This window comes from Dioscorea cayenensis, chromosome 5 (genome assembly GCF_009730915.1).
Source record: "Dioscorea cayenensis subsp. rotundata cultivar TDr96_F1 chromosome 5, TDr96_F1_v2_PseudoChromosome.rev07_lg8_w22 25.fasta, whole genome shotgun sequence".
Taxonomy (NCBI): domain Eukaryota; kingdom Viridiplantae; phylum Streptophyta; class Magnoliopsida; order Dioscoreales; family Dioscoreaceae; genus Dioscorea; species Dioscorea cayenensis.
The window spans coordinates 26,014,970-26,035,277 of NC_052475.1; the positions used below are offsets into that span (position 1 = coordinate 26,014,970).

Below are 20,308 nucleotides of genomic sequence, written 5' to 3' on the forward strand. Positions count from 1 at the left end.
GAAAAGTGGTTCACCAATATGCATGCACATGATGATGATGATGATGATGATGATGATGATGAAGGACAGTTGCATTTGGGACACAGCTCATGCTTCATAGTAAAGACACATACATTAATAGCTAGAAAGACAATGGGGAGGGCCTAGTTATGTTTTAGTTGTCTGTTCATTCCTTCAATAGTTAATAATGCTTCCAAGATGAGAATGGTTTTGTGGACCATCCCTTATCTTCTTCTTCTTCTTTCTTAGAGCCCACTCTTCCTGTCACTAGTTTGAGTTTCATGAGTTTTCATGTCATTGAGCTCAGTAAAACACTCAGGATCTGTTTGATAAAAAAAAAAATAAAAAAATAAAAAAAAATAATGAGAGACAGAATAACACAAACTCTTTTATTTCTTATTTGATTTGCAAATATGTTTAGGGTACAACACAACAACGTATTTAAGTACATCACAAGTTGGGAAAAAAATTATCCCACCAAAACCATGGTATAAGTTTTAAGTTATGGGATAGCACAACAAAAGTCAATTTTACCACACTTTAAATCCAAATATTACAATAATTAACTAAAAATGCATCCCATCCAAAAATTTACAGTTGTTATTCAATACTCTACCCGATCTAATCCACGGCCGTGAACCTCCTTCCCCGGACCTCCCTCCGCAGATCTTTCCTTTTCAAATCTCTCTCTCTTCTCTTGCCTTTCCCCTTCTTACTTTTTGAGAATTCTAGGGGTTTCAGGCATCCAATTTTTTAAATTTATTTATTAAATAAAAAAAGATTATTATGTTAAGATTCTTCTTATATTTAATTATAATAAACTTATTTAATTTTGTGAATTACAGTTAAAAATATGAAGATAATTAATTTTTTTAATAAGATAAGAAATGTTAACAAAATTTATAATATATTTTTCATAAATAATTATTAGTTAATATATTTAAAATTTTAAAAATATATTTGTGCCAAGTAATTTTAAAATTTTTTTGTTAATTTTCTTATTCCACAATATTATAAGAATATATAAAGAGTATTATAGTAATTTTATATTTAATTGTGTTATATTAATTTGTGTTGTCTTTTGAATATCAAACATGGTACAAGACAAATACTTGTACTGTATTACAAGCACTTGTGATGTGTTGTACTCTTATGCTGTACCTTTGTGCAAATCAAACGGACCCTCAGACTGTGCATAAGTATATATAATTAAAGTTTGTGATTTTAGACTTCTAGGCTACATGTATATAATTAAGGATTGAGAGTAAATGCGTACATGATGAACAAGTTGAAATGTGTTAATGACTAACTTTTAACTTGATGTTTATGTAAAGTTTTTTTTTTTAAATTTTTTTTAATAAAATGAACAAGTACTGTTCATATTATTCGTAATGCTCAGACTATATATATATACACCAACATTGACTGTAATGATTTTTTTTTTTTATTTTGTTATTTTTGTTTATGAGGTTTTATATCCAAATCACTTTATTTGAATTATTTATCCACCTTATTCAAAAAAAAAAAAAACTTTATTTGAATTAATAATCATACAAGTTGAATTATGTGAGGGTATTTCATAAACATGTGATTCGTAAAGGTCATATGTTTAGCTTGAAAATAGATAGAGGCTGGTAACTACCAATGGAACTGAGATGTTGGAATTTTAGTTTAAAAAGAAGTAAATAACATTTTTTTTCAAATCCTTTAGTGTGCTCATATAAAATTAGAAGTTTGAGATTAAAAAGAAATATCAATAGCGTTTTTCCTTTTCTCATGAGTAATATATACACCTTAAAGTTAAAAGATGTGTCATATAATAAATTATGAGCTGTAGTGATGTTATATAATTGGTTTGCATCAACAAAATGGCATTTAATGATAAATAAATTTCAGATTGAGAGAAAATATTAAAAAAAAAAACATATCAACAAGCAAGCAAACAAACAAAGAGGTGCCACATTTGGGGCTTGAAGAAGAATAATTGGAGTCCTATTAGTAGGGCACATCACATGCATGTGCATAACTTGTTCACTGCACCATGAATCCTCCTGAAGCGTCGGTACATATGTATTGTGTTAGAAAAAATAGATAATTTAGAGGGGAATTAAAATAATAATAATAATGACGCAAAAATACAAAAATTATGATATTCCGCAATATGTTTAGCAGTGGAGTGGTCGTATATATATTTCTTATCCATGATCTCTCCTTACATCACAAAAGATTAGGATTAAATGAATTTATACATAAAAACCTAATTCTACCCAAATACAAATCATATTGATATTTATTTTACATGCACTCTGAAAAAGCTAGCGTATATTGCAAAAAATTATCTATAATCTTCCTCCAATAAAAACTACAATAATACCAAGAGGTTCATTATTATACATTTGTTTATAAAAAAATAATCTGAAAGCAATAGTGTGGATTGGTGGTTCCTTCTTTCAGGACTTTTGTGGATTTATTAGTGAAAGCTATTGTGTGGATAATCTAGCTTGATAGAAATGATATTATTTTTAATGCCAATATGCCTGTGCATATTCTCATTATTAAAATTGTTCATTTATTATTGTCTTGGTACGATAACTGTGCAGAGGGTGACAAGGGGAAACTTGAGGAGGCCATGGGGAGTGTTCGGAGGAATCTGGAGTTCTTGGGTTCCCGTGCTGAGGTGGAGCACTGCCCTGAGATGGATCTTGAGATTACATTGGCCGAGGAGGCGCCGGGACAGCATACGGAGTAGTCCACTTGCTGGGTTGTTAGGTGGGGAGGAGGCCCCTTTTTTCTTCCTCCTTTATTTTTCTTGTATGTTCTCTGTTGTTTTGGTTAGTTGGTGTGTTTCGAGTTGTTGATACCACTGCTAGTGGTTGGTTGTCCTTTCCCCCGTCTGTGTGGGGGGAGTATGTGGTTTTTGTACTCTCTGTTATTTTATTGAAGTTGTTTATCAACCTTTTCAAAAAAATAAAATAAAAAAAAATAAAAAAATAAAATAAAAAAGATTCCTTGTCAAAATGAAAATTTGGCTAAAGAAAAAAACTTATATTTTCCAATAATAAATTCCCCACTTATTTTTTAATTATTGTTAAAATCATTTATATGTTTTTAATATAGCAAGCCTGAAAAGCATCATATTAACAAACTCGGCTTTGTTAGCAAAATGCAACCTAGATTTCTTTGGATAACATACCAACCAAGCGATAAAAGAAAGAGGACAGATAAGAGAGGGAGCAAACGCTGATGAACTACTCATATTTCACTCTTTGGGTCCCCCAAGAACTATTCTTTCTGTTCTTTAAAAAAAATTTTGTTCTCTTTTATGTTTGTAAATTTGTTTTAACAATTATACTAGTTTTCTTAGCCTCCAGTTTTAGTGAACCGTCTTATTTATTTTTGTTGTAACGCTCTCTGCTCTTGAATAAATGCCATTTATCCTTTAAATATATATATATATATATATATAATGAGAGAGAGAGAGAGAGAGAGAGAGAGAGACCGCGCAATATATTAAACAAACTTTATTATACTATTCAACACTATACAATACTTACATAAAATATTGTTTGAGTATATAAAATATCATAAATAATAACTTTAATTAATATATAAAACATTCGAAACAATAATCAACTAAAACACACACGTAAATACATTCCAATAGATCGTTAATGGTTAATTAGTCGTAGGGCACTTATGTATTTGCTCGCAATTTCTTTTACCTTTGTTCACAATAGTATTGCATGGTCCACCTCCTTGAGTATAAGGCTGGCCTCCTTTACCATCACAAGCAGCCAGTTCCGGAATTGTTGCCTTAGGTGCAATTGGATTCGTCCCTCCAGCGAGCATTCTCCGGGCAGTCTCCGAGTCAAAGGACCATTCTTCTTCCGCTTCTATCAAGCATTCTCCTACTGAAGTACCATTATTGCATGCCACCTTCTCCTTCATTTGCATTTGCATTTGCATTTGCATTTGCATTCCTTCAACAACAACCAAAGACAAAAGAAATACAAACATTAATGCTAGCAGTGGAAACAAGGCAAGGGAGTTAGAAGACATGCTCCCCATTCTTTTTCTCATCTTCAGCTTTGAGCCTTAATTTGAGTGATGTTTAATTGCTGCTATAGGATGCCTTTGAGAAGGGCCTCTAGCTCTCTATTTATGCTTTTGAGGACCCTTCAAAAATTGATGTTAGGTAGGCTGGTAGCTGGGCCATTGATTAATGTTTGTTACTTATCTTTTAATGCTCCATGTGCTAAGGATACATATGATAGAACTAATGAATTATTTTGTTGTTATTGTACGTGCATGGTATGTATCTGTTGAATTGTAAACGGGGTAAAAACACAAATGTGTATGTTAAATATTGATCTTAAAACAATGTTATAGCAATAATTAAGAATCTAGCTAGCCCCAAAAAGAAAATATATCTCATTACGTTTTTAATAACACATTTTGGCTTAGCCTCACATCTGTTTCTTTTTTCTTTTTTCTTTTTAGTTGAGTTACCATGGAAATAACATTAAAGTTACAAGCATAAAAAAGAAAAAGAGTTTCTTAAATTTACTATTTGAAAATTTGGATGAATTAACATTGCCATCTGGATTTCCATGTGCTTTTATATATAAAAAAAAAAAAAACAATTAAAGCTTTTTACTTAATTAATACCATATATAATTCAAGTTAATAAGCAATTTACTTCAGGATAATAACAAATATGAGACAATTAATTTTCGGGATAAAATAGCACTTTATTTTGTGTATATATAATTATTTTAATTTTTTTAAATAAATCAATAAATTCCATTGGAGGATTAGAAATAGTACAAAACTGCTCAATCTGATCACGGGAAAGTGGCCTTTAGCGAAGACACCACCACCGACACTATTAATTTTTCTTTTCATTTTAAAAATTATATATATATATATATATGTCTACAGGACCACGAGAATAAAGCAATAGAATCTGACCAATCACAAAAGACATGAACTAAAAGGTTCCGCCAACCCACTAATACACAAAACCCTTCATCATCAACAACTTGTCAATGATAACCTTTTTATTTATTTTCATCTCTTACATTTTATTCAATTTTTGTTTGCTTTTATGAAAATATAGAGAATTAAGCATGGCAAGAAGCCAAGAACATGCATAAACATATGCATGAACTGAACTCCAAATCTGTCTCTCCAATAAAAAACACAAATTAATACTTCACCGATTCCAATAAACAACACAACTAGAACAACTGATTGACATGAAAGAAAATGATTTGAACATAAACATATGTAGTAGTAATTAAAACGATGAGTAAAAGAAGATCAAACAAGAAGAAGAAGAAGAAGAAGAAGAAGAAGAAAGATTACAATGAGAAAATAATTAATATTCAATTGGTGCGGCATTGCTCGTAAGGCCTACAACCACGGCTGGGTGGATTGCCATTCCGACGAGGGGTGCAGTCCGAGTAAGACTTACCATTACCTGAATCACAAGCAGGACGGTCAGGTACCAGAGCACCATAATCAATTTTCGTACCACTTTGTTGAAGAAGGCGATGGTGAATCTCTGAGTCCATTTCAAACTCACTGTTCTCTGCTTCACACTCTGCTATGGTACCATTACATGTTCTTCTTATGAACTTTGTATCTGCTGTGTTGTATGCATGAGAACTTACAACTGCTGCTGTTGCTGCTGCTAATGATAATATTACAAGAGAGAAACAAAGGGAGAATGAGTACTGTTTATTTTTGGTGATCTTCATGTCTTTTTGCTTTTGATCTTGCTCTCTTTCAAGTTTTGGTTTTCTCTTATGTAATAAGGGATATGTGATATGGTGAAGGAGAAGTTGGACATTTTTTTTTTTTTTTATTAGTAGTATTATTTTTTAGCTAATTATTTTTTTAGTAGTGGAGATTGAAATGAGGTTGGTGGGGTTTGGAGGACCAAGTGGAGATAGAACATTGCTAGAACCCATTATTATGCTTGGATGCTTGCTTTTGGAAAGGTCCTACATAGTAATCATTTTGTATCTTCTTCATGTTTGGGATTTTTACAAGAGATAACTTTATGTGATTGAGCTTTGAAGGAAATGATATTTTATATGAACATGTTAGTTTAAAAGTTCAATGAAATATATAATTTTTTTTAATTATTTGTTGTTTACTTTAATTGTATTAAAAATGAAAAAGCAGAATACCAAAAGTCTATATATCAGGTGTAGATGATTGATTCATATACCGGTAAAAATTAACTAGAGGAGGACTTTTTTTGGAAGTTAAATGCAGTTCTTCTCTCTGCAGTGTGCATCGGTCATGATGGTAGGAAGAATGATAGAGGAGAAAATGGCTGGCTATGGATCTTTCCTTTGTGTAAATTAGTAGTGGAAATTGGAATAAGTTTGGTGAAGATTGGACAATATATATATATATATATATTATTATAATAATAATGGGGAGTTGGCCTCCTATGATGACTCTAAACTGGTAGCCACTATTTTTTAATGTTTGTTTGTGGAGGAGGGCCCCTGTAAAGTTCTAGTGGTCTTATTCCCGGGAGGAGTTTGATGATCATGGCACATGATGATGTTTCATGAAAAGGACTCTTTTCAGAGTATCACTATTTTGATTTACATTAAAATCAAAGTTTTACATACATATATCAATCCACAAGACAAGTAAAATACAATCCATGAATTTATGGATTTAATTTGGATATATAAATCACCCAATACTTTCCAAGAACAAGTCTTGAAAATACACATGGTTTACAAATAGAAAAATGACCATGAATTCAGCATATGTGAATGACAAGCAGATAAAATCATCGATATTCATCGGTAGTAGATGTTTATTAAACCTCAATAACCTCCAGTGATCTTGATCCTGAAATAACTTCAGGTTGTGCAGCCACTGTCGATGGTGATACGCTTGGTTGATCATTCATTGGTGAAACATTCTGAAACACAGAACTAAGCAGTCACTTTTCCAAGAAATATATAAATATATGAAGTTTATAGAAGAATTGAGTTTGATCAGACCTTGTCCTGAAGTGTATTCTTGAAAGCTTTATTCATTTCATCAAAAACATCTTTAATTGTCGGCCGGCCTTTGCTTGAGCTAGCAACAGAAAGAACAGCAATTCTTAAAATGGATTCAAAGTCCTTTACATCTAGTTCTCCGTTGAGGCGCGGATCGATGAAATCTTCCAGAGGCCTTTTACCCATCACGACATCCTTAGCCTGCATTTGATACGCATTCATATAAATGGAAAACCTCATTTTATCAATTTCTGTAATACACAAATTAAAAGATTCAAGTACATAAACCTTCTTTGTTAATCGGTCTCGCGCATTGATATCCAATTCTATAACTTTCCTCCCTGATAAAACTTGCAATGTAACAATGCCAAAGCTATAGATGTCACTGGCACAAGTAATCTTAGCATTAGTCATGTATTCAGGATCCATGTAGCCTATGGTTCCTCTAACATCAGTAAAAACTTTGCTTTCCTCCATCCCAATCAACTTAGCCAATCCAAAGTCCGACAGTTTCGGCTCCATATCCTCAGTCAGTAAGATGTTTGTTAGCTACAACCAAAAGATATATTCTTCAATTATGTTTTTGCAGGCTCAAAACTATAAACATACAAGTCTAGATGAACATTTAATGCATACTTTGATGTCTCTATGAACAATACAACCATCAGGGTGAGTGAGTAGAAACCTTAGAGCAAGAGCACAATTCCTCAGTATCTTGACTCTTGTATCCCATGGCAGAACAGCATCGCCTCCTGTTATCAGTAAAAAAATTGATTCATTAGTTTGTGCAGAAGAAATTTGTATTGTATTATGTATGTATTGAATAATGTTTGAAAATTACTCAAGAGGTTGTGAGCAAGATTTCCATTAGAACAGTACTCATAAACCAAGTACTGCTCCCCATCTTCGATGCAGCAGCCAAATAGAGAGACCAGATTTGGATGGCGGATTTTCCATAAGCCTTCGACTTCCCTATTGAATGAATCAGGCATGGCAGTCTTGTAGATGTGCTTAACTGCCACAAGCTGGCCACTGGGGAGAACACCTTGGTAGACTCTGCCAGCACTTCCTGCTCCAAGACAAACCTTGTTATTGCCGTAATTTATTGCTTTCTCAATCTCCGCTTTTGAGAACCGATATAGGCCTGACCATTTGCTCACAATTTTGCCTTGTACATTGTCAGCATGAAGATGCAATGTGTTAGTTTTTTTTGCTTTGCATGAAAAATTCCTGAGTTGAAGTTTGTTGCATCAAATTTAATTTTGATAATATTACCTTTAATTGGCTTGCCAGAGCTCTTGACCACATATTTGATCAGGATAATAAGCAAAACCATTCCGATTATTCCAACTATGGCCACCAATACTGCCTTTATATCGCTATCTGATTTTTAGAATCAATCAAAGAGGTTGTGTTAGGCTAGCCAATGTTACTCTTGTTTCATGAAATTAGATACTATGTATGTATCAAAAACTAGCACTTACATTTGATTTTCAGATATTGATCATCTGCATGTGGATCTAAGAAAATATCAAAATAGTCAGTAAAAATCCATATGATGATGAAGCAATTGAAGAATTAAGATGATGAAAACTTTTCGATTTACAGAATCAGTAAGAACTGATTCGATGATCTAATCAGGAATTCTCAAATTAATCAATAGTAGGCATGCATCTGACAAAAGATAAGACATTCAACTAACATAGTAGCAAGATAACATCATTATCAGATGGCCAAGTCAGTTAATGATTTTTGTAAGCTTGGATAAAAACATTTGGCACATAAAGAAACTCGTCTTACCTCCTGTACCCATAGCCGGCAAGCAAGTATAGAGGTCTCTAACCCATGTATCATTTGTAATTCCACTTGAAACAACGGCAACGATAGTTGCAATGCTGCATATCCCTTCTTCAAAATCATTTCCCTGAACCTGAAGGTCTGAAGTGACATGATCTATCAAGCTAGAAATCCCTTCAACACAGCCAGAACATTGGGTGTAGAAATCCAGCATATTAAACTGAGAACAGTTCTCAAGAACGGGGTTGTAAAAATTTCCATACTTAATCTTGAAATAATCAAGAGTGAGGTCTGAGCACTTGCCCTTCCCTTGGTATAAGATATCAAAGCCACAAGAACTAAAGGAATAATTGCCTTGAGAGTGAAACTGAGACTCGCAAGCTAGCCATTGATCTTCAGGGAGAAAAATGTGCCGGTTTCCAGTGGAAAATAGAGCAAGAGCTTGTGTTATAGATTCGAGGGAATTCCGGCAGCACCTTAACGTTTGAACATGCTCCCATACTATTATTTTACTATCCTCCTTGTTGACACACTCCCCAGCTGGAATATAAGGATACCTTCCAAAATTTACACCACAGACTGCAGGCAAAAGAAAGTCCAATGCATAACTGAAGAAAATTCACTTCATTCAAAAGATAACACTAATCAAATCATATTTCAATGGTAAAACTTACCTGTAGAATTATTCGGCAAAGCTTGCAACTTGCTAATGGCTATGATAAGAAAAGTGAAGATCTTAAAAATCCACCTTGAGACTATCATCCCTACATCAGAGAAGATTAGTGTTAGGGGTGACTTAAGCCAGTTTCTTGCACATGGTCACATAGTAAAAGTTACTTATCAAGGATGCATTCCAAACTCTTTGGTTAACTATCAGAAGTGGAGAATATCCAGTGTCTTGAAGCATGAGTGAGTATAAGACTGCGACATTATAATGCCCGATAGAAACAGATTGGTTCTCTAATTTCTAATGCATGAACATTCTCTGGCTTTGTTTTTGACGTGCATCAGACAAAGATGTGAGGATCAGACAAAAACATGTCCAAATCAACCAACCTGGATTCAAGAGAGGAAACCTGAAAACTTGAAAGCTCCCTTCCGATGTTCTTTGAAATCTACGTTTCCAGAATTCCGATGGCTAGAGGACAGCAGTTCAAATTAATAAAATACAGGGAGAATATTAAACTGTAGAAATCTCCCAAGGCTAATAAAAGCAAAAAAATAATAATAATAATAACTGTCTTACTTGTCAACAAAGCTAAGCAGCTTACCTGCAGAAGCCTGGTGCTAAACCAGTTATATTATTATTGAAAAATAGATGCATTTATCAGATGAGATTACATTACATAATACTACTACTACCACTACAACCACCATACATACAGCAGAAGTTAATACAGATCAGTATTTCTACCAATTACTTTCATTTTCAGCAAAATAGCAAGGCGATAGCACTGCTCTTGAAAACATCATCTGCTAAAATACAGTGCAAAACTCATCACAATCCCTTTCACACAAATTATTTCATGACACACAAAAATGGAAGATTGATTGAAGGGAAGCTTATGGAGAGCAGTCTAAAAAAACATGCAAAAGAGGCCCAAAACTTTATTCACTACACAGAAAACAAATACAACTTCCATGACAAACTGACTATAGTCTATGGGAATGCATTCATCAGGGACCTTCCTCAGATGAGATTGATCCCTATTTTCCTTACTAAGTGTGAGGTGGTATGAAGTTCAGGCTACACAGACCAAATTTACACCATGACAACTAAAAGAGAAGTAGCAGTCCCGATAATAAAACATTGGTTTCCCAGACTCATATCATCCTCTACAGATATCCTCTCAATGGCTTTGGTTGCAGCAACCCTTCGAATCAACTTGATAATCAAATTATGGCTCAGACTAGGAAATCCATCAAAGCGATAGAACCACACAATGGATTCTGATCAAGTTCCAAGTTCTTTAGCCTGACAGATCACTTGATTTCATTTAGCCAAACAAGTCCCTGAACAGGTTGGGATTCTTCCCTGATGGCGTGACACCAACCTGCCTTGCAAGAGCATCTTTCTCCAACGAGTCTTGAGGGTTTGGGCCCTTTTTCAAAGTTGAGACATTGGTAGCACCTTGTGGGTTTTTACTGACAGCATATAAGTCTGTAACCGTTGGATTGGTGGAAGTGCCACTTAGATTTGTCATCGGTATATCACTATAAAGTGCCATAAGATCAGGTTCTCTGGGGCCAGCAACAACAGAAGAATCAGGAGTTGACTGAACAGGAGCTGGCCCGAGAAGCCCTTCCAACTGCTGAAATGGATCCACTGATGGTTTGGTTTCTGGTGCTGGTTCTCCTAAATCAAGCAAATCAGGCGGTGGTGGCACAGAAGTCTTCTCTGTCGGTTCAGAAGAAGTAACAGCTTTCACCATGATAGTCGGTTTCTCTACATTGCCAGCACTTCCCTTGATTGTTTTATGACTAGATGGTTTTTTCTCATTTTTTGATGATGAGGCACCGAATAATGATGCAGCGAGTTTTTGCTTTTCAGCTGAAACCTCAACCTGCTGTCTCCTTGAATCATACAAGTTATCACGTGTATCACGTGCCTGTGCACTCATTGAGCCTACCCCATCAAGATGGGTGGCCCCATTTACGGTCTTCTGAGATGTGGAAGACGTGCTAGGTGCTGCGGAAGATGAATATGTTGGCTTGCCCCATTTCTTCTGAACACCCTCAAGCCGAAGCCTAACCCCAACATCAGCAGATAAAGCATCCAATGAAGAAGGCACTTTTGGCGGTGGTTGGATATCTCTGGCATAAGTTGCGTCAGATACTGGAACTAGATCTGTTGGTGGTGCAAAAGCAATTGGAGCACTTGCAGGAGGGGAAGGCTTTGGAAGCTGATAAGCCTCAAACCTGAGGGTATGACCAGAAACTTCATGTGGGTCTTGACTTCTAAAAATGTTAACGTGGGACATCCCAGATTGTTCACTTTCAGAAATGTAGGGTCTTGCTCCCTTTTCTAAGGATTGCTGCACAAAGCTGCTCAGGAATGGGAGACTTCTATCGACCTGAAATGACAAACAAACTTAAGAATACTAGAATAATACAAAAACAAGGCATATACAAAATGGAAGACAATTTTTTCACAATATGCTGAGAACGAGAATTTGATTTAGATAATCAGTATTGGAATGTAGGAAAACCTCATACCAATTTTTTTATACTCATCCAGAACGAAGCTGACCACTGAAAGTTATATATATATGACAAAATTCCTTGCCCATTACAGGCTCAAAAAAGGTATGCTCCAGTGTTCTATGGGAAAGCTAAATTTACAGACGGGAAATCTGAGGGAACTTCAGGGACTGATGATGATAAGTGTTATTACTACGCTATTGTCCTCCCTGGAGCTTGGATTTGAAGTCCAAAATCTCATGTTAGACTTATCACCTGACCTACTCCTCCATGCCCATAATCAAGGAGTATTCTACATGACTAGAGAACTCATTTAAAAAAGCACATGTTTTATCACCATCCACACAATTTAAGGCAGGGTCAAAAAGTGAGGAGCATTACCACTGCAAAACAGTGTAGTATTAGCTGGTATTCCAGTTAATTAACTTTCCATAATAAAACAGCTTGCTTCGCAATGAGGAAAGTGATTCTTAAGTTCAAACTTAAGCATGTAATAAACAGAATAAAAGTATAAAGACTAAACATGATTCACATGTGAGGCTAGTGATGAATGTTGCGCACATACATATAGTTGGCACATGGAAAAAGAGTTTAATAGCTTATTAAAAGCATTGGAATGGAAAATGAATGCTAGTTCTTAAACTTTCTATGCAGTACGGATATGAAAGCACTAGACAATTATTGTCATTATACTAAGATATTAACTCAAACTAAGTTGTTTAACCATTCAAATCAACTCACAAAATAGAATTTCTATTGTAAATCACTAAATCCTGTTCAAATATGAGTACTGATTCCTGCCAAGAGTCTTAAAAACTCCACATAATTGCATATGTCACCACGTATTTGAGATATGATAAATATGTAAACCATTAATTATGGCATACTCCATAAGTATGCAATAGACCATTTCTATCATAGCACCACTAACAATGACTTCTCATAAATGCAAAACAAATATATAAGGAATTGGTAGGGTATATTCAAGATCCAGCTCACACATCGGCTAAAACTCTGTAACCTTTAAGGCTTAATGTTCACCTCAATGTCTTCACAGCTTGCATCTAACGGCATTACACTTTCCACAGCATGAACATCTAAGCCCATCAAAGCCTGGAGTTCATACGCTCTCTGCTGCAAATCTGTTGAATGTGATGCTGATAGCTCATCAATTAGGGCCTGGCACTGCAATAAATAAAAGAGGTCAATAACTTTAATGTTCAATTGGAAGCAATAAAAATGTTAACACTAATCATTAGATAAATATCTCAAGGATAAAATTAAACTCTTAGAAGGTATTTAGTTTGGAAATAAGCCTGACCCCCAAAACCAAACACCTTGCAGAACTCTTTTAAAGAGATTTAAATATTCAAATAATAATTAATTTTATTGATATTAATGAACACTTGTTATTATTTTAAAAATTAATATTAAAATATTTAATTTTGATTAGTATTAATTAAGTCAAAATGTGATCCACTAAAAAAACAAAAAACAAAAAAAAAATCCCACTAACTCGATATTTGAAAAGATTCTTTTACCCTACACTCTAATTCCCTGACCAAACATCCTCTTAACAATGAGTACAGAGCTGGGTACTCATTCCAGTAATTTTCATCTCCTTGTGAGACTCTCTTATTGGACAATCATATCAGAAAAATATAATTCACCATATTTGTTTTTATATTGCAATTTCTTTCATACTCAAAGTTTAATTGGCTTTCCAAATAAAATATTAAAGACTATTCATAACTGTGATTAGACTTAGCAAAATTGAAAATATTCACATCATAAATCATCCCAACCTGCAAACAGAAAGTCGTTGCATACATCCCAGCAGGTTAAGTTAAACAGAAGTAATCAGGATCAAGTGCTGAAGAACCACAACCGTTACAACTGACAAGTTAGAATAGTACATGAAATAGGATTTGAAGCTCAAAAGGACAAAATAGGTTCCAGACACTCCAATGACAAAGCAAACCCACAAATAAATAAACCGGTTTAAAAAAAAAAGGCTTGTAAATAAATTACCTCTGGCAACATTTCCACTTTTCTTCCAGCAGCAATTTCGTAGGCAAATATTTTCATGATAGCTGTTGTTGCATAAGCCTTCCAGCAAAGAAGCATAGGTAAGGTAAAAAAAAAACAAAAGGTTCATTGTACAAAATATATGCATTGACATTGTTTGAATTAAAACACACCGAACATAAGGGAGTTATACTTGTTACTCTTCAAAAAGTTCAAACATGGTGACACGGCAGTAACTAAATTCAAGCTTACCAAAATTATAATAAGAAAATCCACAAAAAAATAAAATAAAATAAAATAAAATAAGTATGTGTGCATCAATCACATCATCTATGATAAACGAGCCTATACATGAAAGTAAATGGAAGAACCATTCCACAATACAAATCTTGATAGCAAAGTCATGCATCAAACTCGTACCTTGACAGTGTCATCATTAGCATGAGCCTCTGCTACATCACATAACTTCCCTATTATATAGGAAGCAGAGCACTTCCCATCCATTGTTCCATATTCTCCAAGAACCCAGCAAATCACCTGCACTTAGCATTTTGTTACATACTGCATAGGAAAGAATTTTTAAGTACACATAAAGCTCCCCATGAGAAAAGAAATACCTGCAGAAATACAGATGGAAGCTTTGGCTCCCCAAGAATGCGCAAATATGACTCCACCTACAAGTGATAGAAAGAAGGCCACCACATGGTCATTTATTAGAAGAGAAATACATTTATATTAAAAGAGAAGCAAAACTCAAGACCTCATGAAACAGATACTAAAATCAGGTTATCAGGAACAATTCATCAAGAGCTTTGCAGAAGCTTCAAAAAGAAATATGAAAAAAGGATCCTGAATAAAATCTTGGTGTCAATTATCATGTAAATAGCCTTTAAATTTATTTTCACATTTATTTATAAACAGAATTTTGTACAGACAACACAAGTATAAAATTTCATTTGCATGCCATATGGGTACAAAATTAAATCACGAAGTTACTGGAGAACAAATTGGCATCTAACATAAGAGAACACTAATGCAGTTAGTAATGATATCTAAAGCAAATTCCGATGATTTCTCAGTTCAAGTTAAAGAAGAAAATTCAAGTGATCCAAACAAGGTACATACAGCTGAGGACCTCAGTTGACTATCAGCACCTTCATCATCCTCACCAAAACCTTCAGCAATCAGCCGCATTAAGTTATGTGCCACTCTCACATTTACAAGATCACCGGCATGCTCAAAGACTTTATTCATGGTCTGTAGAGTAACCAGTTAGATAATGGCAGCAGTAGTAGGCATATGAGAAAAGTTCAAATAGCACTCTCGCTAGTTATTCAGGTAATGTAACAGAAATACATCCACCTGGATAAACCAATGATTGCTTGGTGCATATTGTTCAGCAAGCTCAACACATCGAGATGCTATTTCTGTCTTATAGTGATGATCATTGATGTTTATCATGTAATCTATCATGCGATCAACTATAACCTCCACATTTGTTGACTTTGTCATTTTGTAAAGCAACTCAAAGGTCTTTCTCTTCAGAGTATCATCAGGATCCTGAAGAAATGAAAATATTCCGATCAAAACCAGATCAAACAATCACTTGATAATGATGTGTACCACAAGAGATAACTGCTTGGGAGCTCGAATGATCCCTTTTGTATTCCAAAATCAAAACTTTTAATGGTCTTGAAATGCATTGGACCAAAAAGCATAGCAACTAGAAAACGGGATTTAGAACTTGAAATATACAAGATAAGAATGACAAAAAAGATTAGTACCAGAAGCAATATTGTTTGCCATGTCTATCTCATGCTCCTAAAACCTTACCTATCATGTAGATACCATACAGAAAAATATGCAGGATCCTAGATGGATTTAAAAAAGCAGAGATGCAGACTAAAGCAACACTTATCCTTTACAGTTTAATCAATAGGCTCATTTCTCTGTTGGACAAATTTTAAAACCAAAAGTAATGGATTCTTACGACATTATCAGGAGATCAACATAACAGAACTGCATTCTCATGTATTTTCGTGCACCAAAGGAATTTTGTCCATAAAATCAAAAAAAGAATGTGAGAAAAGAATGTCAGACCTCTAGGCAATCAATAACAGCTAGCTGGTGTTCCTCTGCTATCTCCGGATTAATCTTTATTAGTCGACCAAGAGCATCGATACCCATGTATCTGAGGTTATGGTTGTCACTCTGTTCATAATAGGTACCAAAGGCACAATATAAGTGCAGAAACAGGAAGTAAGCACACAACAACAAGCATAAAGTTCCTGTTCAGCTGAACTTTCCAGGGGCAACAGCAGCAGGTGGTGGCAAAACAAACCTTCAGAAATTTGGAAGTTGCGTCGGCAGCAGCTTCTAATGACTTGGTATTTGGATAGATGGATGAAACACAGCAAATGCATTGATATAATATAGAGTTTCCTATATTGGAAGTGGATTCACCCTTCCTGAAAATGTCACTCAAAATTGTATACATTTGTTCACTAGCTTGCTTGTCACCACTACCCAGCAATGCAAGAATCTTCAGTAATTTTATCTGGATATATGAAAGGAACATCAGCAAATAGAAGAAATTGTTTTCATGAATCCTGGTTAGTGTTCAGTCATTCAGAACAGCTCGAGACAATGCACACTCACTTTGAGCAAATCAAGAAACCAAAAGTAATCAAGGGTTCTGCCAAAGACTTATATGGACCAAATCCGATCTACTTCATTTTATGAAAACTATGGCTAATCCCATAATTAAAAAAAAAAAGAAAAAGTAAACATGTAAATTAGAACGCTACTAAATAGCATAATTTGAATTAGTGTCAATGTGTTTATAAATCTGCTATCAGATTAAATGTGATATCAATGTAAATGAACATGCCACCTATGATGAAAGAAATAATTAAGAACTAGAAAGATTATCAGTCCAAATGTCATAATTTCCCCGAAAGGGTACAATGTTCCTCAAGAACCTAGGCCTGAACAGCAGTCATTAGTCCAGTTAAGAGTTATATATTTGAACTAGCTCCGAAGGTGTTGACCAAAAACAATATCAGCCTATGGCTCAAATACAGCATTTGCACTGCAAGTGGGAAACAGCATAAAACCAGTGCTGGGCCACTATGGAAACACCATAAGGTAATGAACACAGAAGTTGCTAGAAGATTATGAAACATACTTGTAAGATATAAGCATCAAACTCACCTGAATGAATGGAGCTGGCATTTGATGATAGTCATAAGATTTTGGAAGCCTTTTTTCAGCAACTTGTTTTAAGATGCTTACAAAACTCATGACCAGATCTTTGTAAGAGCTTGGATCTGCTGTTATAAGATCAAAAAGTGGACAAAGGGTTGCGCCCATCACTCCAGGGTCATTATCACAGAGCCTCTGAAACAACACAAGCAAAATTAGAAAATAAAAATTAAGAAAAATAGTCAATACAATTGCAAGGAACTCATGCATCTTGCCCAGAAGCGATAATTACAGGTCAAAAAATTTTCCTAAATGAACAGTATACACTTATATTACTGACCGAAAAAATTCTGATGAGAAATCATATGATATCTAAAATCAATTATCAATTGATCTGACAGTATGTTGTTATCCTCCGACGATGCTATGCAATATCCTCATTCTTAACCACTGCCATTGTGATATATAAGATCAATATGGAGAAATGATAACATCCCTTCTTCAACATTTAAATTTGCAATTTAAGGCACTCGGTGGTCAGTCTTCATTTCCTTGGCACCTCAAGGAGGCTTTTACCTAAAAGTCTAAAACCCTTCACCACAGATCACAGGAAACAAAGCGCGCACTTACTTATATATATAGATATAAAAAGACCAGCTTTGCACATAGTGGGATCAAATTATTCAGCAAAAATTTCAGTCACCAGGATATCAAGGCCAACTCCATAAACCATACAGAGACACCTAAAACGAGGAGGAAATTCTTAACCACAGAATAACTTGAGTACAGAACTTTCTGCAGACCAAAATTTGTCCTGAATCAATAAAACTCAAGTAACAAATTTCACAAGAACACTATCGGTTGGTTTAAGAGCAAGTCTAACTACAAAAGAAAGAAGAACAACTTCATCATTCAAGTCACATTGGCAATAACACTCGAACATACCTTCCTGAAATTGGAGATCAGGTGAGACACTGAACCCGGCGCTCGCTGATAAAAGCGGTGAAGCGCCATTACCGCCTTCTTCCGGATAGCTTCCTTCGGATGCCCCAACAACTCCACAATTTGGGGCAGCACCGCAGGGATGGTCTCCTCATTGATCAGCCGGCAAACAGCCGTCAACGCGGCGCAAACCACCAGATAGTTATCCGATCTGAGATCCTTCTGGATCGTATTAACAATCAAGATGATGAGATCGTGATCCTCGTTCAAAAACAGCGTGACGGCGAGGTATCCAGTGCGCTTCAGCGACAGGGAATCATCGTGGGTCATCTTCACGGCATGGATGTAGCCGAATGAGGCGTCATGGCCGAGCATCTCCACATAGACGAGGCGGATGATATACTCCTTCATACGGCGGCGAGGGACATCAGGTTCGGCGATGCGTCGCTTCAAGGTTTCGATCTCGGAGAGGACGATGCGATCCTCCTCCGCCTTGGAGCGGGCTTCACCGATGGACTTCACGAGGTCCAGGAACTCCTTGGATTGTCCCCATCCGCCCTGGGAGCCCATGGCGAGCTCCCTCCCGATTGTCCGTAGCTGCTCCAGCTTCGATCTCGGAGAAGACGATGCCCCAGATCTGGATCTGATGATAATTTTGAAGAATTTCGAGGGGGGCTAAGTGAAAATTTCTCGTCGGATTACTTCGCTCTCGATTTCAGTGGTCTCTTTCTCTCTTTCTAATTCACTTCATCTACGAGGACTTGCGGTATGATGTCTCTTCCTTTCAGGATAATTATCAGTACTTCTGCGTTTTTGTTGCCACTGTTGCAGTGTTGCGTGGAAAGGATTGGGTTTATATGGTTGTTTTTATTTTAAGGTTTTGGATAAGAAAAAAGGTTGTGGAGGGATAGTGGAAACGGTTGATGGTGTCGATCAGAGCCGTTGGATTGGTCCCGATTGGGGGGACGAGTAATCACGTGACTCACGTGTTTAATATTGTTGTTCTGCGGGGCTGGCATCGTATGAGAAGCATTATTATTCATAATTTGGTGGTCGTTTCCGTCCCGCAGCTGTACTGCATTTTCAGTGATTGAGGAACCTTTGAACGGTGGGAAAAATTACTAGAGTGAACTGATTTCCCTGATTCATATATTCTTTTGTTTTAAAATGAAAAAAAAAAATGATAGGAAAAAACTTTTTACAGCGTGGCACTTTTTTCATTTTTAACTAAGTTTACTTTTAGGGAAAATTACTGTTCACCTCTCGTAATTTTCAAAACTTCCCAAAAACCCCCTCATACTTTTACACACTCTGGACATGCTTCAGTTAGTGTTTAACTTCCCTTTTACCCCTACCGTTCAGCTTCAAATGGGTCCGTGTTGTAAAAATCCCATTTTTGCCCTGAAAAATAATGGGAAAAAAACAGCCAAATCATATCAGTATTCGACCTTTTCGAGAACTTTCTGCTTGGTTTCGATGAGACAATGCCTAGAGGTTGCATTACATCTTGTTCTTCTCCTCATTTCTCCTCATTTGATTTGTTCGACTTCATTTCAGCGATTTCGTGTCTGGTGAGAATCTCTTCGTTCTATCGGTTTGAATATTCGCAGGTGTTTATTATAGCGACTTTCGTTTGTGGTAGTCCGGGTGAAATTTATCATACCCGAAATATATAAATCGGTTTCTCCAGAGAAAAATGAAGTTGATTTCCATCGGATTGGTCAAGTACACTCCATCTTCAAATGAGATGTAGTCGATTTTATTAGTCGAGGGACGAGGCGTATGTCGTTGTAAATCTCCGTTTAAAAAAAGCGAGTTCATTTCGTTGTAAAGTTCTTCTCGTTTATGGTTATCTATTTGTATATTTTTAAATCTTTGTTTAACTATTTGCTATTATCTGTTTAAATATATTACCAATATGTTTAATAATCGATCATCTCCGTTTAACTTTATCTTTTACATGTATAACTATTCATATTAACGTGTAAATTCTCAAAGTCTCGCGTAAAAGCGGTGATCTTTTTCGTTTGATCCGAATTGTTGGCACGTGGCATGTGGCGGGTGCGAGGTTATGGTATCCGTGCATAAGAATTAATGAC

At 35.5% G+C, this 20,308-nt stretch overlaps 3 protein-coding genes across 4 annotated transcripts; all 3 read right to left on the bottom strand.

The window, feature by feature from the left end:
• Nucleotides 1–5,130: 5,130 nt before the first annotated feature.
• Nucleotides 5,131–5,853, bottom strand: LOC120261923 (rapid alkalinization factor-like). Its single transcript, XM_039269945.1, has one exon. It carries the CDS (start codon nt 5,760–5,762, stop codon nt 5,388–5,390), a length of 375 nt encoding a protein of 124 aa, XP_039125879.1. The 5' UTR covers nt 5,763–5,853; the 3' UTR covers nt 5,131–5,387.
• Nucleotides 5,854–6,476: 623 nt separating this feature from the next.
• Nucleotides 6,477–9,690, bottom strand: LOC120260783 (probable serine/threonine-protein kinase PBL26). 2 transcript variants are annotated; one of them, XM_039268345.1, is made up of 9 exons: nt 9,509–9,685; nt 8,838–9,413; nt 8,522–8,557; nt 8,313–8,420; nt 7,879–8,205; nt 7,674–7,789; nt 7,326–7,586; nt 7,038–7,238; nt 6,477–6,955 (listed from the first exon to the last, which is right to left on the bottom strand). In XM_039268345.1, exons 1-9 carry the CDS (start codon nt 9,594–9,596, stop codon nt 6,851–6,853), a joined length of 1,818 nt encoding a protein of 605 aa, XP_039124279.1. In that variant the 5' UTR covers nt 9,597–9,685; the 3' UTR covers nt 6,477–6,850. The 2 variants fall into 2 exon arrangements, with proteins under 2 accessions (XP_039124279.1, XP_039124278.1); XM_039268344.1 differs by having other exon boundaries at nt 7,038–7,586; nt 9,509–9,690.
• Nucleotides 9,691–10,381: 691 nt separating this feature from the next.
• LOC120260779 (AP-4 complex subunit epsilon) lies at nt 10,382–18,938 on the bottom strand. Its single transcript, XM_039268339.1, has 11 exons — nt 18,213–18,938; nt 17,277–17,462; nt 16,405–16,620; nt 16,164–16,274; nt 15,426–15,623; nt 15,189–15,320; nt 14,681–14,737; nt 14,484–14,600; nt 14,067–14,144; nt 13,077–13,220; nt 10,382–11,908 (listed from the first exon to the last, which is right to left on the bottom strand). Exons 1-11 carry the CDS (start codon nt 18,777–18,779, stop codon nt 10,832–10,834), a joined length of 2,883 nt encoding a protein of 960 aa, XP_039124273.1. The 5' UTR covers nt 18,780–18,938; the 3' UTR covers nt 10,382–10,831.
• Between the last annotated feature and the right edge of the window lie 1,370 nt (nt 18,939–20,308).

Bases quoted from the DNA above. Each gene is read 5' to 3' on its own strand.
- LOC120261923 (XM_039269945.1), bottom strand. From the start codon at position 5,762: ATGAAGATCACCAAAAATAAACAGTACTCATTCTCCCTTTGTTTCTCT.
- LOC120260783 (XM_039268344.1), bottom strand. From the start codon at position 9,596: ATGATAGTCTCAAGGTGGATTTTTAAGATCTTCACTTTTCTTATCATA. The intron at 9,414-9,508 runs GTAAGTTTTACC...TTTTGCCTGCAG, and splicing joins TTTGCCGAATAATTCTACAG to TCTGTGGTGTAAATTTTGGA. The intron at 8,421-8,521 runs GTAAGTGCTAGT...TCTAAAAATCAG, and splicing joins TCAATATCTGAAAATCAAAT to ATAGCGATATAAAGGCAGTA.
- LOC120260779 (XM_039268339.1), bottom strand. From the start codon at position 18,779: ATGGGCTCCCAGGGCGGATGGGGACAATCCAAGGAGTTCCTGGACCTC. The intron at 16,621-17,276 runs GTGAGTTTGATG...TCATATATCCAG, and splicing joins TGCCAGCTCCATTCATTCAG to ATAAAATTACTGAAGATTCT. The intron at 15,624-16,163 runs GTCTGACATTCT...TCATTTCTTCAG, and splicing joins CTGTTATTGATTGCCTAGAG to GATCCTGATGATACTCTGAA.